The sequence below is a fragment of the Peromyscus eremicus genome, chromosome 10 (genome assembly GCF_949786415.1).
Source record: "Peromyscus eremicus chromosome 10, PerEre_H2_v1, whole genome shotgun sequence".
Classification (NCBI taxonomy): Eukaryota; Metazoa; Chordata; class Mammalia; order Rodentia; family Cricetidae; genus Peromyscus; species Peromyscus eremicus.
This window is the reverse complement of record NC_081426.1, coordinates 46360470-46376110: the sequence shown is the minus strand read 5'-3', so window position 1 is coordinate 46376110 and position 15641 is coordinate 46360470. Positions and strand designations below refer to the sequence as shown.

Here is a 15641-nt window from a genome sequence, read left to right as displayed (position 1 = left end):
AAAAATCTCTTTTCCAAATCCTCCACTAACTGTTCCAGCTTGCTCATCTGGGCTTTCTTTCGATCTTGGGCAGCTTTTACTGCTACTGTTCTTCACTTCCCTCCAAAGTGCCTTCTCCTCTGGGCTCAGGTACCTGAGATGCTGCTGCCTGCAAGCCTGCAGCACCCCACCAACACTGGACCCTGCTGCCTACGAGCTGGGCACTATGCCTGGCAGCACCCGGCTACCCCCACCCAATAGGAGCTGCATGATGGCCAGGAAGCATCTTTTATTCCTATGCTTTCTTACATGCTGCTACATACTGCAAACTCTTTCAGGATTTTTAAGTCGGTCATCTGACATGGTCTCCCGCAGAAACTTTTGTTGGTCTTTCTGTTAAAAAAGTCTCATCTATTTTGTGTGTATGGCTGGAAATGTGGCCACTGCATGCTTGTTTCTGACTGGTCTTGGAAGTCTGAGTTTACATGTTCCATGTGTCTTGGTAATAGCTCAGCTGCTATTACAACTAGCTGCCTGGGCTCAGAATTTGCCTCTGGGATTTGCTGATTCTAATGTGATGACAGAGAAAATTATTCTATGTTGTTCTGCCTTATTCAAAGAAAAAAACAGCTAAAGAATTGGGTGTGGTTAAAAAATCTGTAACCATCAGGCAATGGTGGCGCACACCTTTGATTCCAGCCCTTGGGAGGCAGAGCCAGGTGGATCTCTATGAGTTCGAGGCCAGCCTGGTCTACAGAGCAAGATCCAGGACAGGCACCAAAACTACACAGAGAAACCCTGTCTCAAAAAAAACAAACAAAAAATCTGTAACAAAAAGTTAGCTTAAAACTTGGAACTCCAAATTCAAACTGCTCCAAGAAACAACATGGTCTGCCACCACCTTAATTAAGTACAACAAGTGGGCAGCCACCATTTTGACTAGGGATGGTGAAGAGGGAGGTCATATGGCTTCACTGCCATCTTAAATAAAGGTGACCACCCAGAATAGGTCCACCAAGAGACAACAGGTCTCCGAAGTATTTTAAATTAGGATAGATTTTGGTATGATAATTCCTGTCCTGTTCTAAAAACAAGGTTTATGAAAGACAGGATTTAAAACAATGCTGGTTTACTGAGGCATCAAAGCTGCACCTCCATACATCCATGTACAGGGATGTATCTTCCTGGCAGCCCGATTTTGTAACGTAAGAGTATCCCCTTGGTATTGATTTTAGAAACACTAAATTGTTTACACTGTAAAAACTGGGTTTTGCCTTCTAGAGATACTAAACTGCTTATACCTAACAGATAATGATCCCCTGATTCTCAAACACTTCAGAGATCTGAGAATATGGCATTTAATAATAATAAAAAAAAAAGTTTCTCATGAGAGCAAGCAGGTAGATGCCAGCTCCTGGCATCACCCTGTATCTCTTCCAAGGAAGATGGATGGCTGCAGAAGAACTTCCACCTGGAGCTTGTTCTAAATGTAGCAAAGCCAGTCACATAGCAGAAAACTGCCTTGCACCTTAAGTGCTGCTAAGACCCTGTCCAGACCGTGCCCAAGGTGGACACTGGGGAATTGACTGTCCCGCTTTGCCAAGACAAGGTAGGCCGGTCTCCCCAAATTCCTACTCCACAGGAAAGTCTGTCAGATTTTTCTGAGCCTGGCAGCTGAAGACTGATATTGCCCTGGGACCCCTGTCCCCAACAAACATGGAGAAATCTGAGACAGCTGCCTGGGCAACTGGAAAGCTGTCTCACTCCTGCTTACTTTCTCAGATCTGGTGTTTGATGACTGGGGTACTGATAGATTTACCAGTTTAACAGCTCTCCCCTCGACCTCCCAAGGCTACAAACACCTTGGTAGCTTATTAGTTCATTAGTTAAGTTTCCTGTTAAAATACAGACAGGTTTGCCTTGTTCACAGGCTTCATAGCAAAGGATAAACAGGTTTCAGATGTAATTTCCTACTTAAGGTATGTAAAGATGTTTCCGACTTCTGTCCCCTTTCTATGCTATTATTATACTGGAATTTTGGAGGTTCACAGTTTTAGCATTGATAAACACAGTTTTAATAAACAGAGAGAGCACTGACTACAAACAGCCTTCAGAAGTTCTTGAACTTCTGTAGATCTTACTGGTCCCAGCTTTTAGGACTCCATAGAAGCTTTTTTGGCATTACTGTATTGTCTCCAGCCACATATGACAAAACTCTGCTCAAATGCCAACTTCTCCCCTCTCAAACAGTTAGCACTAAAGAGGGTACGGAAGCCTGCAGGGGTGTTCAACTCTGTTCCTCCTCTCCTGCTCCTCAGCCTCTTTCCCTCCCCCTCCTTCACTCGCTCAACCTCTTTCATTCAGTAAATTTCCTCTGGTTGTCTTCTAAGTATAGACTTAAAGGTGTGTTTCATCAGGCTAAAACCAGGCCCTAGGAAAAATGTTTTAACCCAAACATAGCCTTTGCTATGACACCAAGGTATAAATCTGTTCCAGCTGTTTTACAGGCACCTGCAGGTTCCTGGAAAGAGTTCTGCTACTGTATCAAGAAATCTGTCCTGGTAGAAATTAGTATCAGTCTCTAGAGCCCCTTTTTGACCCCACCCATCTTCCAGCCTGTGTTTTACAGGTCCACTCCTCCCACTAGAGGTGTGCCAAGGCTAGCCCAAAGGCGGCCCTCCAGATACACCAGCTCTGAGGACACCAAGTGGGCGAGTACTAGCAGGTTGAATTCACCCACATGCTCACTCATAAAAAGCTGTTATCTCTTAGCTCCTGTTGACACCTTTACAGGATGGATGGAGGCACTCCCCACCTCCAGGGAAACAGCTGATGTGATGGCTCAGGTACTGCTGGAACGCATCATCCACCGATTTCGTGTGCCATCCCCCCAAGCTCCTGGGACATCAGTGCTGGTACCACCTCTCTCAAGCAGGCACCTATCCAGGATAGATGGTCTGTCTAGCAACTGGGACCCTCCACCCTCCAGTTTTCCGAATTGTCCCAATGAGGGGCCTATGTGCTCTTCTGCCTTGCCCATTCATCTTTGTCAGTACAACCAGGGCACAGCTCCACTTTTCCCATGGCTAGTCCCATTCATATGGCCGGTGATAACAACTTATTTTTTCTCCTACTAACTTGCCTTCTCCACTTCTTCAAGAAACAGATCCTTGAGGTCTCCAGGGTGGCAATTAGCCGAATGCTTCTTCTCCCACACCTCCCACTGACCGTGAGACCACTGACTCCTGACTTCCTGTCCCCACATCATCCTATGCCAACAGGAAGTAGCCAGACTTGAACCAGTGCCCATACATCCAAGGTTGAGATGTTCCGTCGGAAGCTCTGCCTCAGCCCCCCTGCTCCCTCTCCAAACCCTACCCCTTTCAGAAAGCCCACCAAGCTGCAGCTCCTCCCCCAGAGCTGCTCAAAACCACACTACAGGGTATTTAAGCTCCGGTCAATAGACCTGCCACATGATTTCTCCTCCTCCCTTCCCCCAAGATCACCCAGGAGTGCTTTGCTCAAGTTAAACCTGGTCCTTTTCCTTTTAATTCAGCTTGATTTGGCTTACTGCATTGGCGAAGAAACCCACTACCCACTACTGGGGATTCAAAATACTTAGCAGTACCCAGTTGGAAGCCTTAGGTGTGGCCTTGCTGGAGGAAGTATGCCACTGGGGGCCAGCTCTGAGGTTTCAAGACTCATGCCAGTTGGTGCACTCTACTTCCTGCTGTGGTTCAAGATGTGAACTCTCCACCGTTCCTGCTACCATCTCTTGGGTCCACCATCATGGATTCTAACTCTCTGGAACATAAGCCTACTTAAATGCTTTCTTTTATAAAATTGCCTTGGTCATGGTGTTTTATCCCAACAATAGAAAAGCACCTAGCCGGGCGGTGGTGGCGCACGCCTTTAATCCCAGCACTCGGGAGGCAGAGCCAGGCGGATCTCTGTGAGTTCGAGGCCAGCCTGGGCTACCAAGTGAGTTCCAGGAGAGGCGCAAAGCTACACAGAGAAACCCTGTCTCGAAAAACCAAAAAAAAAAAAAAAAAAGAAAAGCACCTAATACAGAAAGCAATAGTAAGCAGACAGGACCATTCACCCAACTGAGAGTAACTAATATCAAAGGGAGGAAAGAACACTACTCGCTGAACCCTGATTACTTCCTTCCTTTAAGGCCTCCCAAACTACTCTTCAGAGGCCTCCATCACCAGCTCATTAAGCCTTTCTTGACGGAAGATAAACAGATCTTACATCTATTTCATATCTCATGACCACAACATCATCATTCACCTATACTGCTTTAAATTTAGCATTCAGACAGGCTTTTGAAGTTTGAGAGAATGAAGGAACAGGAGACGGAAGCTCTCAGGATTACTCAGCTCCTGCCTCCTATTTACTGCACATGCCCTGAGGGAGAGGAAATTTCATTCTGCCGCATGGCTCAGCATGATTCACAAATTGCAGGCTAGCATTTTGAAATGTCATTTTTATTGATCTCCATTTGATGTTCCATTTGCCTTTCCTGGAGTACACAAATTATGTTTATGGCATTTGTCTAACAGCAGACCTTGAAAATCTAAGTTTAAATGAGTTCTGAAAAAAAAATAACCAAATGAAATATCAACCAAGCAAAATTATCTAGATGCACATAAATTAACACTGATCTCCACATTCAAATTTATCTTCCCCTCAGACTTCATAGGTCACAATAAGGATGGAAGTACACCATATAATAGAATATTAACACGTTTTAAAGCATAACAGGCAGCTGAAAACTATAAGGAAAAGCAAATCTCAGGCACGAAATGTAAATCTGTCAGCTGAGCATCTATGAAATACAACATGATTCAAAGACCACATTAGAAAAAAAAAAAAAAACGCTTATCAAATCCCATTCCATAAACGAGAAATCTGTGCAACATTCCCAGGCCCACAACAAAAACTGGGTAACAAGATCTATTCATCTTACTGCCATTATTCTTTTCGAACAATTTCAAAACAAAATGTGCCAGTTGGGAAGCATGGTCCATGCCTATAAGCCTAGCACTTGGGGGGTTGAGGCAGGAAGATTGCAAGTTCAAGGCTAGCCTGGGCTACATACCAAGACCTTATCTAAAAACGAAAAAAGCCAGTAGGAAGCTCTTCCTACTTACACTGAGACTATGGTTGCTTTTTATCCTAAGTATCAAGTGTAAATACAATTTATGCTTGCAATATAGTTCTTTAATAAGCTAATTTACAGATGAGCTGACATGATTAAGTTACCTAAATTAGAAAACAATTATAATCTCAAGAATATATCATCCTTAGGTTCATTCACATACAAAAAGGAACTCCTAGTCGCAACATGAAGACATATTAAGGAAACAGGTAATCCACCAAGCTTGATTTTAAAATTGCCAAGATCTCAACACGATTTATCTTAAGGTAAATCTTAGAAGAATGACCTACCTAGAACTTTTACTCCACACGGCAAATAACAAAACATGGGAACATGACTAGAAAGCGATTCAGTGAAATCAACTCAGCCTCTATTAATTTCCCAAACCTGATTAGATGTCACGTCTTCACAGTGTGCAGATCAGCTAATGCACAGGTCAGCAGTAATGTCCTCACTTTCCGGAGCACCTAAGTCATCTCAACAAAGTGAGCTGAAGCTTACGTAACACATTCTTCATACTCTACGTCTTTGTGTCTATACAGGTTTAAGCATACGCACATACTTTGGCTCCAATGTTAGCACTTAGGTTCTCTTTGAACTTTTAACAAATACCTGCTGTATGAACAAATGATTAGAGGGACTGATGTTTCTGGCAATAAAACCCAAGGTTATGGGTCATACATGGTTTAAGATGTTGAAGATAACATTTTATCAAAACATACTCTCAAGAGATCAGGATAAAATAGATGAAGTTACTACTCTCAGCCCCCACCCCCAAAGAGCCTTTTGGAAATTCAATACTTTATATTTTAGCCAATTTTATATTTTAATTATGCATTATGAGCTGGAGAGATGGCTCAATGGTTAAGGATACTTGTTGCTGTTACAGAGGACCAGGTTTGGCTCCCAGTACCCAAATGATGACTCAGAACCATCCATAACTCCAGTTCCAAGGAATCTAATATTTTCTCTTGGCCTCCTTGGGCATTAGGGACACACATGGTGAACATACATACATGCAGGCAAAATATAAACATAAACTAAATCTAAAAACAGATTTAAAAAAATTCTTTATCAGTCAGGTGTGGTAGAATATCCTTTAATCCCAGCACTCAGAGGCAGAGGTAGGTGGATCACTGTGAGTTTGAGGCCAGCCTGGTCTACAAAGCAAATTCCAGGACAGTTAGGGCTATTACACAGAGACACCCTGTCTAAAATAACCAAAATAAAATAACCTTTATCATGTCTGGAAACAGTTAAATGGTGCGTGCTTGCCTTGAATACATGAGGCATGTGTGAAAAATAACTCCCACACTCTGGCAGTATGGAGATGAGAACAGAACTCTACTTCCAGGCTAGAAGTTTATTATGTAGAGAAAAGGATCACCTAGATATTAGCATCTAACCATGTCACCAATATCCTTATGTGACATGAAAACATGCTTACCAGATAAAAATGGCTGACAGAAGCAGAGTATAAAACTAAAGATACATTATGACTACAATACCATAAAAAAGCAAACTTTAGTGTCAGTTCCAATGTGGTCCCCCAAAATGGTTGTGCTGGTGACAATGTCCAAAACAGAAGAACTCTGGCCAGGAAAACAGGATAGTTATTGGGTAAACAACATATGGCTAAAGGTGGGTTTCTGTTTAGGAGAAGTCTTCCTTAAACCACCAGAACCATCGCTTGGTCAACTACCTTGGGCAACGGCATCCAGTCGTGTCAATCAGCCCAGACCCCACCCTGCTGACTGTCATAAAATCCCCTTGCTTTTCTACCGTTTTGCTCCTCTCTGTCCCACCCCCAGAGAGCCTTGGCAGTTTGATCTCCAATAAACCTGTATTTCTACCCATGGAGTTGTACAGTTTAGAGGTTTCACTTCGCTCTCACTTACACTTAGCAGAGGAAAAAAAAAAAAGCTAGCAGCAAATCCTACATGACTGTAAAAGGGATGGGTTGCTGGCAGAAAGCACAGGCATGCTTTTCTATTTCCTAAACCATCAATATTCTGTTTCCTGCAGTTATGATAATCACATCCTGACATATCTTTATCTCCTATCTGCATACAGTAAATCACTATCAGTCACTAATTACTATTTGCTTCCATGTCTAAACTGATACTTTGAATCACAATTCAGTCATTCTAACAAGATGGACTTCAAGTTACTTCACTGCTCCAAGCCCCCATTTTCCCACCCAAGGTGGCCACCTTGGCAGGACTGAATGTCACCTCAGGTAAAACATCTTGCAGAGCAGCAGCCTCATACGAATTCTCACTCATACTCACTCCCTTCTCAGCGTTTTTCATTGTTGACTGAGTTCCTATCCAGACCTCTCTGGTTAAGTACTGAAGTGAAGGGGCAATCAAGTTATCTTCATAAAAGCATCCTCTATCACAAGCTTTAAAGTCTAAGGAAGCAGCCGGGCAGTGGTGGCGCATACCTTTAATCCCAGCACTCGGGGAGGCAGAACCAGGCGGATCTCTGTGAGTTCGTTTGAGATAAGCCTGGTTGGTCTACAGAGCAAGATCCAGGACAGGCACCAAAACTACATAGAGAAACCCTGTCTCGAAAAACCAAAAAAAAAAAAAAAAAGAAAAAAGTCTAAGGAAGCTCAGGCAAGATGTTTTATTTACTTATTCATTTACTGTGGTTTGGGTTGGGTTTGTTTGTTTTATTATGTTCAAGACAGGATTTCTCTTCTTAGCCCTGGCTGGCCTGGAATTCCCTACATAGAGCAGGCAAGCCTGAAACTCACAGAGAGTACCACCTACCTCCAGTGCTGGGATTAAAGGAATTCACAACCACACCCAGCTTCAAGCAAGATATTTTAAACAGGCCACAGGACTCCTTTTCACTTGGCCAGAATAAGGCCTCACAGTGCTGAAAGCTGAATCCTGGGTAGCAGAAGGAAGTACCGTAAATGAAAACCTATCTGTCATCAGTAAAATCAGAGGGGCTTACTGGATAGCTTTGCCCAGCACATGGAGCACTATGCCTAAGAGTCAGGGCAGAAATGAATTCTTTTTTTTTTTTTTGGTTTTTCGAGACAGGGTTTCTCTGTGTAGCTTTGCGCCTTTCCTGGAACTCGCTCTGTAGACCAGGATGGCCTTGAACTCACAGAGATCCGCCTGGCTCTGCCTCCCGAGTGCTGGGATTAAAGGTGTGCGCCCCCACTGCCCGGCCAGAAATGAATTCTTGTCACAGGTTTCCTATGGAAATAAGTCTATGAATTCCAATGCATCCAATAACATCTTAATAACGCCAGTTGTAAAACATTTTCAGCTTTCGCCTATAATCCTGCACTTGAGCGGCATAAGCACAAGGATTGTAAAATCAAATCCAGCCAGAGCTATATAGTAAGAGTCTATCTCAAAACAAACAAACAAACAAACAAACAAAAAACCAAGGGCTAGGGGCTGGAAAGATGGCTCATCTGTTAAGAAAGAATTCTGCTCTTCCAGTGTACCCAGGTCCAGTTTCCAGCATGAACATGGTGGCTTATAATCATCTCTAATTCCAGTCCCAGGGAATCCAATGCCCTTTTCTGGCCTCTATAGGCACCAGGCATGAATACGGTGCATAGACACACACAAAGGCAAAACACTCATAAAATAAAAGTAAATCAAGTTTTTAAGCCCATAGCTAAATGTAGCTTTGTAATGTTTACAGCCACGGAGCTGTTCAGGGTCTCAAGGACAAGTTGGCACTCAAGTTCATTGAGAACAAGGGGACACACAGCAATGCCAACACAAGTCAGAAACAGGTGGACAACACACTGGAGGTCACGAGGAAGGCAGAAGCCAAGGACTGAGCCCATTCCGCTGTCTCCGCCTTCAATGAATCTTTATCACACACACACACACACACACACACACACACACACACACACACACACAAAGAAAGAGAGAGAGAGAGAGAGAGAGAGAGAGAGGACACAAATATACTTGAATAGATAATTCTCCAAAGAAATCACAAATGCCAATATATACATGAAATAATGACCAACATTAGGACTAATTCGGGAAACAAAAATCAAAACCACAACCCGCCACTTCCCAACTACTAGGATGACCTGACATAAAAGCTAGGCACCTGCCACATGCCCAGGTATTCACAGTGCCCCTATGGGAAGAGCGGGGTGAGGGAAGCAGAGTCCCTGGAAACTTGCAGACAAACTAACCCAGTCCAGACAGCAGTGAACACGACAGACCCCAATTCAAGCAAGCAGAGGAACACCTCTTCAAGATGTCCTGTGACCTCAAAGTGCACGCTGCGGAATGTGCACATGTATGCCCACACTCACAGCACACACACACACACACACACACACACAAAATCATAATAACATGGCTAAGATGTCGTTTACTGCTACATCTCTTGCCCATCATACATAAGACCTGTGGTGTTTGATCTTTAGTATCACTCAGAAAAAGTACATGTTAGCTGGACAGTGGTGGTGCACACTTTTAATCACAGCACTTGGGAAGCAGAGGCAGGTGGCTCTCTGTGAGTTTGAAGGCAGCCTGGTCTACAAAGTAAGTTCCAGGACAGCCAGGACTACACAGAGAAACCCTATCTGGGGGGGAGGGGGGGAGTAAATGTAACCTCTATCCATTGCTGACAGGGACATTAAATTGTTTTCAACCACCGTAGAAAAGTTGGGTAGCTCCTCCTAAAGAACTATATGACCAAGCAAAGCCTCCTCTGTGTCTACTGGAAAGATGTGAAAACATGTATTTTGTATGTCTGTATTCACTGTGGCATTATTCACAATAGTCAAGAGGTACAAGCAAACCCAATGTCCATCAACAGAGAGATGGATTTCAGAACATGGTTCCTACATACAATGAAATATTAGTTAAAAAAACAAAGCTCTGTCATCTGCTGTAATGGGGATGTGCCTGGGAAACATGCTAACTGTAAAAATCATAGATATCAAGAACAAATAGTATATTATTTCCATTCATATGTACCCAGAATAATCAAATTCATAGCAACACAAGGTAGATAAGAGGTCACCAAGGTTTGGGGGAGGTGGAATGAGGAGTTAGTACTTTACGGTGACAGAATTTCTGTTTGCCGGGATAAAAACATTTAGGACCCAGCAGCAATGGTTGCACACATCATGAATGTAATCAAAGCCAGTGAGTTGTACACATACAAATGATTCAAATGGAAACCCTTGTGTTAAAAATAAACAAATGAAAGTAAGCTTAAAGGAACAGAAAAAAAAAAAAGGTAACATTACTGCCAAAATTCTAAAGAAAAAACATCACACCAGTACCTTTCTATGCACTGTGCGCGGGATAGAGGGGGCTGCCATCTTTGGTTATGAGCTTCTCGGGCAGCAAGTCTAGCTTCCGACAACTAAAAGACAGAGTAAACCTCATTCAGTCAGTTATTTATTTATTTATTTATTTATTTATTTATTTATTTATTTACTATCAGGAGGGTGGAACACACCACCACCCCCTTTGTATCTTGGACTTCCCAGTCCCCAGAGCTCTTGAGAAATAAATGATTGCTGTTTTTATAATATTCTTGTTAGAAAAGTAAAAGTTGCTGGGAGTAGTGGTGCATGCCTTTTATCCCAGCACTTGGGAGGCAGAGGCAGGCAGATCTCTGTGAGTTCGAGGCCAGCCTGGTCTACAGAGTGAGTTCCAGGACAGCCAATGATACATAGTGAGACACCAAAAAAAAAAAAAAAAAACCAAACCAAAAAGAATTAATAAGTTGCTGGTCAGTGGTGGCACACACCTTTAATCCCAGCACTCCGGCGCCAGAGGCAGGTGGATTTCTGTGAGTTCTGAGGCCATCCTGGTCTATAGAGTGTGTCCCAGGACAGCCAGGGCTAAACAAAGAAACCTCGTCTCCAAAAACCAAAATTAAATTAAGTTAAATAAATAATAAAATTGAAGTTAAAACACAGAGGTTGACTACTCAAACTAATTTTCTTTTGAGACAGTAACACAACAATATCAAAGTTTAGAGTCAAGTAATAACTCCATTCCCCAGGGGGGGAAAAATCCAAAGCATGGGATTTTCATCCCTCTTAAAAGGTATTTATCTTGGGGCTGGAGAGATGGCTCAGCAGTTGAGATCAAATACTACCCTAAGACCCAAGTCTATTCAAAACACCCACATCAGGAGGTTCACAACTGCCTGTAACTCCAGTTCTAGAGGATCCCAAGACCTCTTCTGATATTCACAGGCACTTGTACACATTTGAACATACCCATAAAAAGGCACACAAACACACACATACAACTAAAAGTAAATTTTAAATACCAGTGTACTAAAATAAAGAAAAGATATCATTTTATACAATGTTTAAACTGCATGTTTATTGGTTCATTCTCAATAAAACTGGCCAAAAATGTTATCATACCTTTTCATCTTCCCATTGAAAAAAATTACAGTCTTTTCTATCTCTACAGGCTGAGCAGGCATAAAACTTCCGTGTTTCTTCCTTCCCTTGGCTCACTTTTACAAACAGAAGAGTGGGCCCTAGTTCCAGCATAGATAGAGGAAAAAAAAAAAATGTGTCAAGCAGTAGTCATTTTGCATAGAAACATATTCAGGCATTATGCATACTTTATAATTCAATGCACTATTCTGTGATAAACTTTATTTTCTTCAGTTGCACTGATGCATTAGAATATTAGAAATAATTTTAAAAACTGCTCTCTCCAGAAAGAAAATGCTTGCTGTCTACGTTATTAAAGACACTAGCTTGGGTCCATAATGAAAGTAGGCTTTTAAGGAAACAGACCTGGATAAAACAAAGGGAGAAGAAGCCCAGAGAACTGCGTGGTTTGCCATTACTGGGGGAGGGAGGGGAGGAGGACGACACCGGGCCGGGGGTGGGGGGCGGGGGCGAGGAGAAGGTGTCTTTTCAGTGAAAACCTGGGCTTTACAGTTGGGCAATGCCTCTTAAGATCTCCAAGAGGTAAAGTTGATTTAACTTTCTTTTCTCATTCTAACTTAAAAATAAACAAACAAACAAAAAACCCAGCAAATCAACAAATGAAATTCCCCTAAGAACTTGTCAAGGGGAATCTTTCAGTCCGGTGCATTCTCCCTTCGGCTTACTCCCTACCCAGCCCCCCAAAGGAGAGGTGTTAACAGCTCTGGAGCCAAAGCTCCAACAGTCAGGACGTCTCCAGGGGTTTCTTAAACACACTGGAAAACACTTTCTGAAGCCAGATGGTACTCAAGCATCGCACAAGGAAGAGGGACAGAGACAAGCCTTCCCTTCCAGAGACAAGTCCTGAAAGCCCACAGAGGATCCAGCCCAACCCTCGCCATTGGCGCCAGCCGGCCAGGCTGAGCCCAGACGCCGACCCACCGTGTGGGCACAGCGGGGCGGGAGCCGCGGGGTCCGAGGGGACCGACAACTCCACCCCGGACGCCCTGCGCCCCGCGCTGCCTTCACCCTCCAGGGACTCAACAGAGTCCGTGGGCGCCGCCATCTTCCCGCCGCCGTCCCGAAAGCCTCAGTCCCAACCGAGGAGGCGGAGAAGGAGCGCCGCCCCGGCTCAAGGGAACCACAGCGCCCCGCGTGTCCTGGAGGAGCCAAGCCGTCCGACGCAGAGCTGGAGAGACTTGGGGGGCGGGGGTTGGAGGCGGGAATGATGCTGATAGACCTGTGCTAACCTATAACCAGAAGAGATGAATCTGGTTGGTTGGTTGGTTGGTTGGTTGGTTGGTTGGTTGGTTGGTTGGTTGGTTGTTTTTTTTCGAGTTAGGGTTTCTCTGTGTAACAGCTCTCGCTGTCCCAGAACTCACTTTGTAGACCAGGCTGGCCTCGAACTCACAGAGATCCACGTGCTTCTACCTCCCAAGTGCTGGGACTAAAGCATGGGCCACCACTGCCCGGCTAAAACAATAGCTGAACTAGCTAACAGCTCAGCAGCCCTGTTGGCTTTTACAGTCTAGACTCTTGTTTTGTTTTGTTTTGTTTTGTTTTGTTTTGTTTTGTTTTGTGTCAAGGTCTCCTGTAGCCCAGGCCCAGCCTCCAACTCCCTAGTAGCAGAGTATGACCTTGAACTCCTGTCTGTCTCCTCCTCCCAAATACTGGGATTACCAGCAGGCATCACCATGCCTGGAGCTCACCTACTGTTGTACTTGATTATTGGATTCCCACTGATATTTGTACATCAGGAAAAGACTGTCCCCATTTGCCAGTGACAATTTTCTACGAAAATAACAAATAATCTACAGTTTTTATAACTTCTAGTTTAATTTGCATTTGGCAAAATTGCAAGATATGAGACTAACATACAAAATGATCATCTAAACATATAATTTAGAATACTACTTAGAATTCCCAAATAAATGGAGCATGTATAAGTCTAACATGCACAGGTCTCTGAGCAAAAAACTAGAAAATGTTGCTGAAAAAAATTGAGAAAGATCTAAATAAATGTGGAAGCATAGCCTGCTCGTTACATGGGAGACGTAACACAGTAAAGATGCCAGCTCCTCCCAGGTCTAATGCAGACCGATTTAGTGCAACTTCAAAGCATTATTCTGAAATTTATAGGAAAAGGCAAAGAAATGGGTAAAATAATTTTGAAAGAAAGTAACGGGGGGGGGGGATTAGTCTATACAATTCCAAGCATGGTGGTAGTAGTCACCAAGACTCACACATACACACGTCTGATTATTAATAAAATTGTCAAATGTGTCATTTTGTAGTATCCCTAACACAGCACAAAGTACACACATACAAAGATCAGCAAAAGTTGATCTGAATAAGGTACATGAGAAGCTACCACATAATTAAAAAGATAATGTAGGCTTCAAAAGTAATGCAATTTTCTCTTTTGATGAAGAACTTTGGTGAGGGAAAAAAAAACCATGCCTTATATTTAGGCACACAGTTACCAGTTCACAACAGGCAGGCATGTATTCTAGGAACTGTGCCACTAGGGGATTTTGTTACATAAACATTAGAGTAGACTCAACACAACTGAGAAGACTACACTATCACCACGGTCCTAATTTTCTAGAGCACTGTTGTGTGTATATCCGATCAATGACTGCAGTGTCGTTATGAGGAGTTAGCTGTGATTAATAGACTATATAAGCACTGGCCAAGAGGGTTATGATAGTCATTAGTAAGTTATGATTGTTTTTATTGCCTAATAGTGTCTTTAGTTCATACTGGGTGCAGAGATACACTGAGAGCCTTGGGAGGATTCTAATGGAAACTGAAAAGAGACCTGAGCACTTGAAATGGACTCTGGCCACATGTCTCATCATTCAGAGCTTAAACCTAAGGCTAAGACCCAATGAATTCAGAAACTTTTCCCACAAAGGCTCTGGACAGAGCAGTGAACGCCTACAAGCACCAGGAAGTGTATCCCATTGTCCTTCGAGAACTCCAACCCCCAAATCTCCTTCAAAGGCTATGAATGAAGCCAGATCATTTTATAGAGGATGTCTTACCATTGTTTCTGTCTTCTGGTAGTCCCCTAAAGCCTGCTGAAGAAGCCGTCACTCCAACCAATCATGACTGACACTGTAATCATCATGATGAAGGTGTGTAGCCACTACTGTGGCATCCTTTTCCAGTCAAGTTCCAAACCTTGGCTGCACTCTTTGCCACAGGTAGCTCTCTTCCTCTTAGGCTCCCCCAAGTCTTCTAGGTTCTTGGTAGAATGTGGTTTCCTCAGCAGTCTTTGCTTTACTGCCCCAATCTCAGAACTTAACCCTGATGAGCTGATCTTGAAGGCCCCAAGAAGTCTTCTCTCTGATTTCCCTTGCCAGTCCTGAAAAGCTCCAACCATGGAAACTTGGCTGGGAAGGCATGGGATGTAAAGGGACTATGGGGGACTTCTGAAACCTTTGAAAAGCAGTGACAACACTGAAGAGCTACACACCCTGGAACCACCACCCTCTTGTGAGCTACTGAGACTCACTGAGCTTTTTTGTTGTTGTTGTATTTTGATTGTTTTTGTATTTAGAGACCAGGTCTCACTGTGTATCACTGGCTGACCTGGAATTCAGCATCGCAACAGCCTGGCCTCAAACCTATGTTCATCTTCTTGCCTCAGGCTCTAAAGCACTGGGATTATAGGCACGTGCCACCACATCTGGCCTTTACCTAGCATGGCTGATGTGCTAGGCAAAAGTCCCATGGAGTGGGTCTCTAGGAAGCCAGAACAGCCCTGAACGTGAGTCTGGTTCAGTGGCAGAGTGATTGCCTTGTATACAGGAGACCCTGTCTCCCACACAGCAAAACAAAGACAACCCTGTACACCTGGAAGTTTGCAAAAGGCCTTTCATCAAATCTGGAAGAGCAGCCCAGCCCCTTTTTCCTGCTTGCAAAGCCTTTCTGGCAAAAAAGCTAGAGAGAAGGGGTGGAAGAAACAGGACTCATACATGAAAGTGGCTGTGCCCTCTAGAAATGTAAAATGGAAACCTTGAGATAAAGCAATCTGCTACAGAAGAGAGCTGTACAAATGGTGGGCCGAAGGTGTTCTCC

General features: G+C 43.6%; 1 protein-coding gene across 1 annotated transcript in view; it reads right to left on the bottom strand.

Annotated features, from left to right (window-relative positions):
- Zcchc4 (zinc finger CCHC-type containing 4) overlaps positions 1 to 12782 on the bottom strand; it is a 47243-nt gene extending 34461 nt beyond the window's left edge. Inside the window, exons 1-3 of the mRNA XM_059275872.1 lie at positions 12498 to 12782; positions 11538 to 11656; positions 10434 to 10516 (exon numbers count right to left, since the gene is read on the bottom strand). Coding sequence (XP_059131855.1) covers positions 10434 to 10516; positions 11538 to 11656; positions 12498 to 12621 — 326 coding nt within the window. The 5' untranslated portion in view covers positions 12622 to 12782. The remainder of the gene's footprint in view (positions 1 to 10433; positions 10517 to 11537; positions 11657 to 12497) is intronic.
- Between the last annotated feature and the right edge of the window lie 2859 nt (positions 12783 to 15641).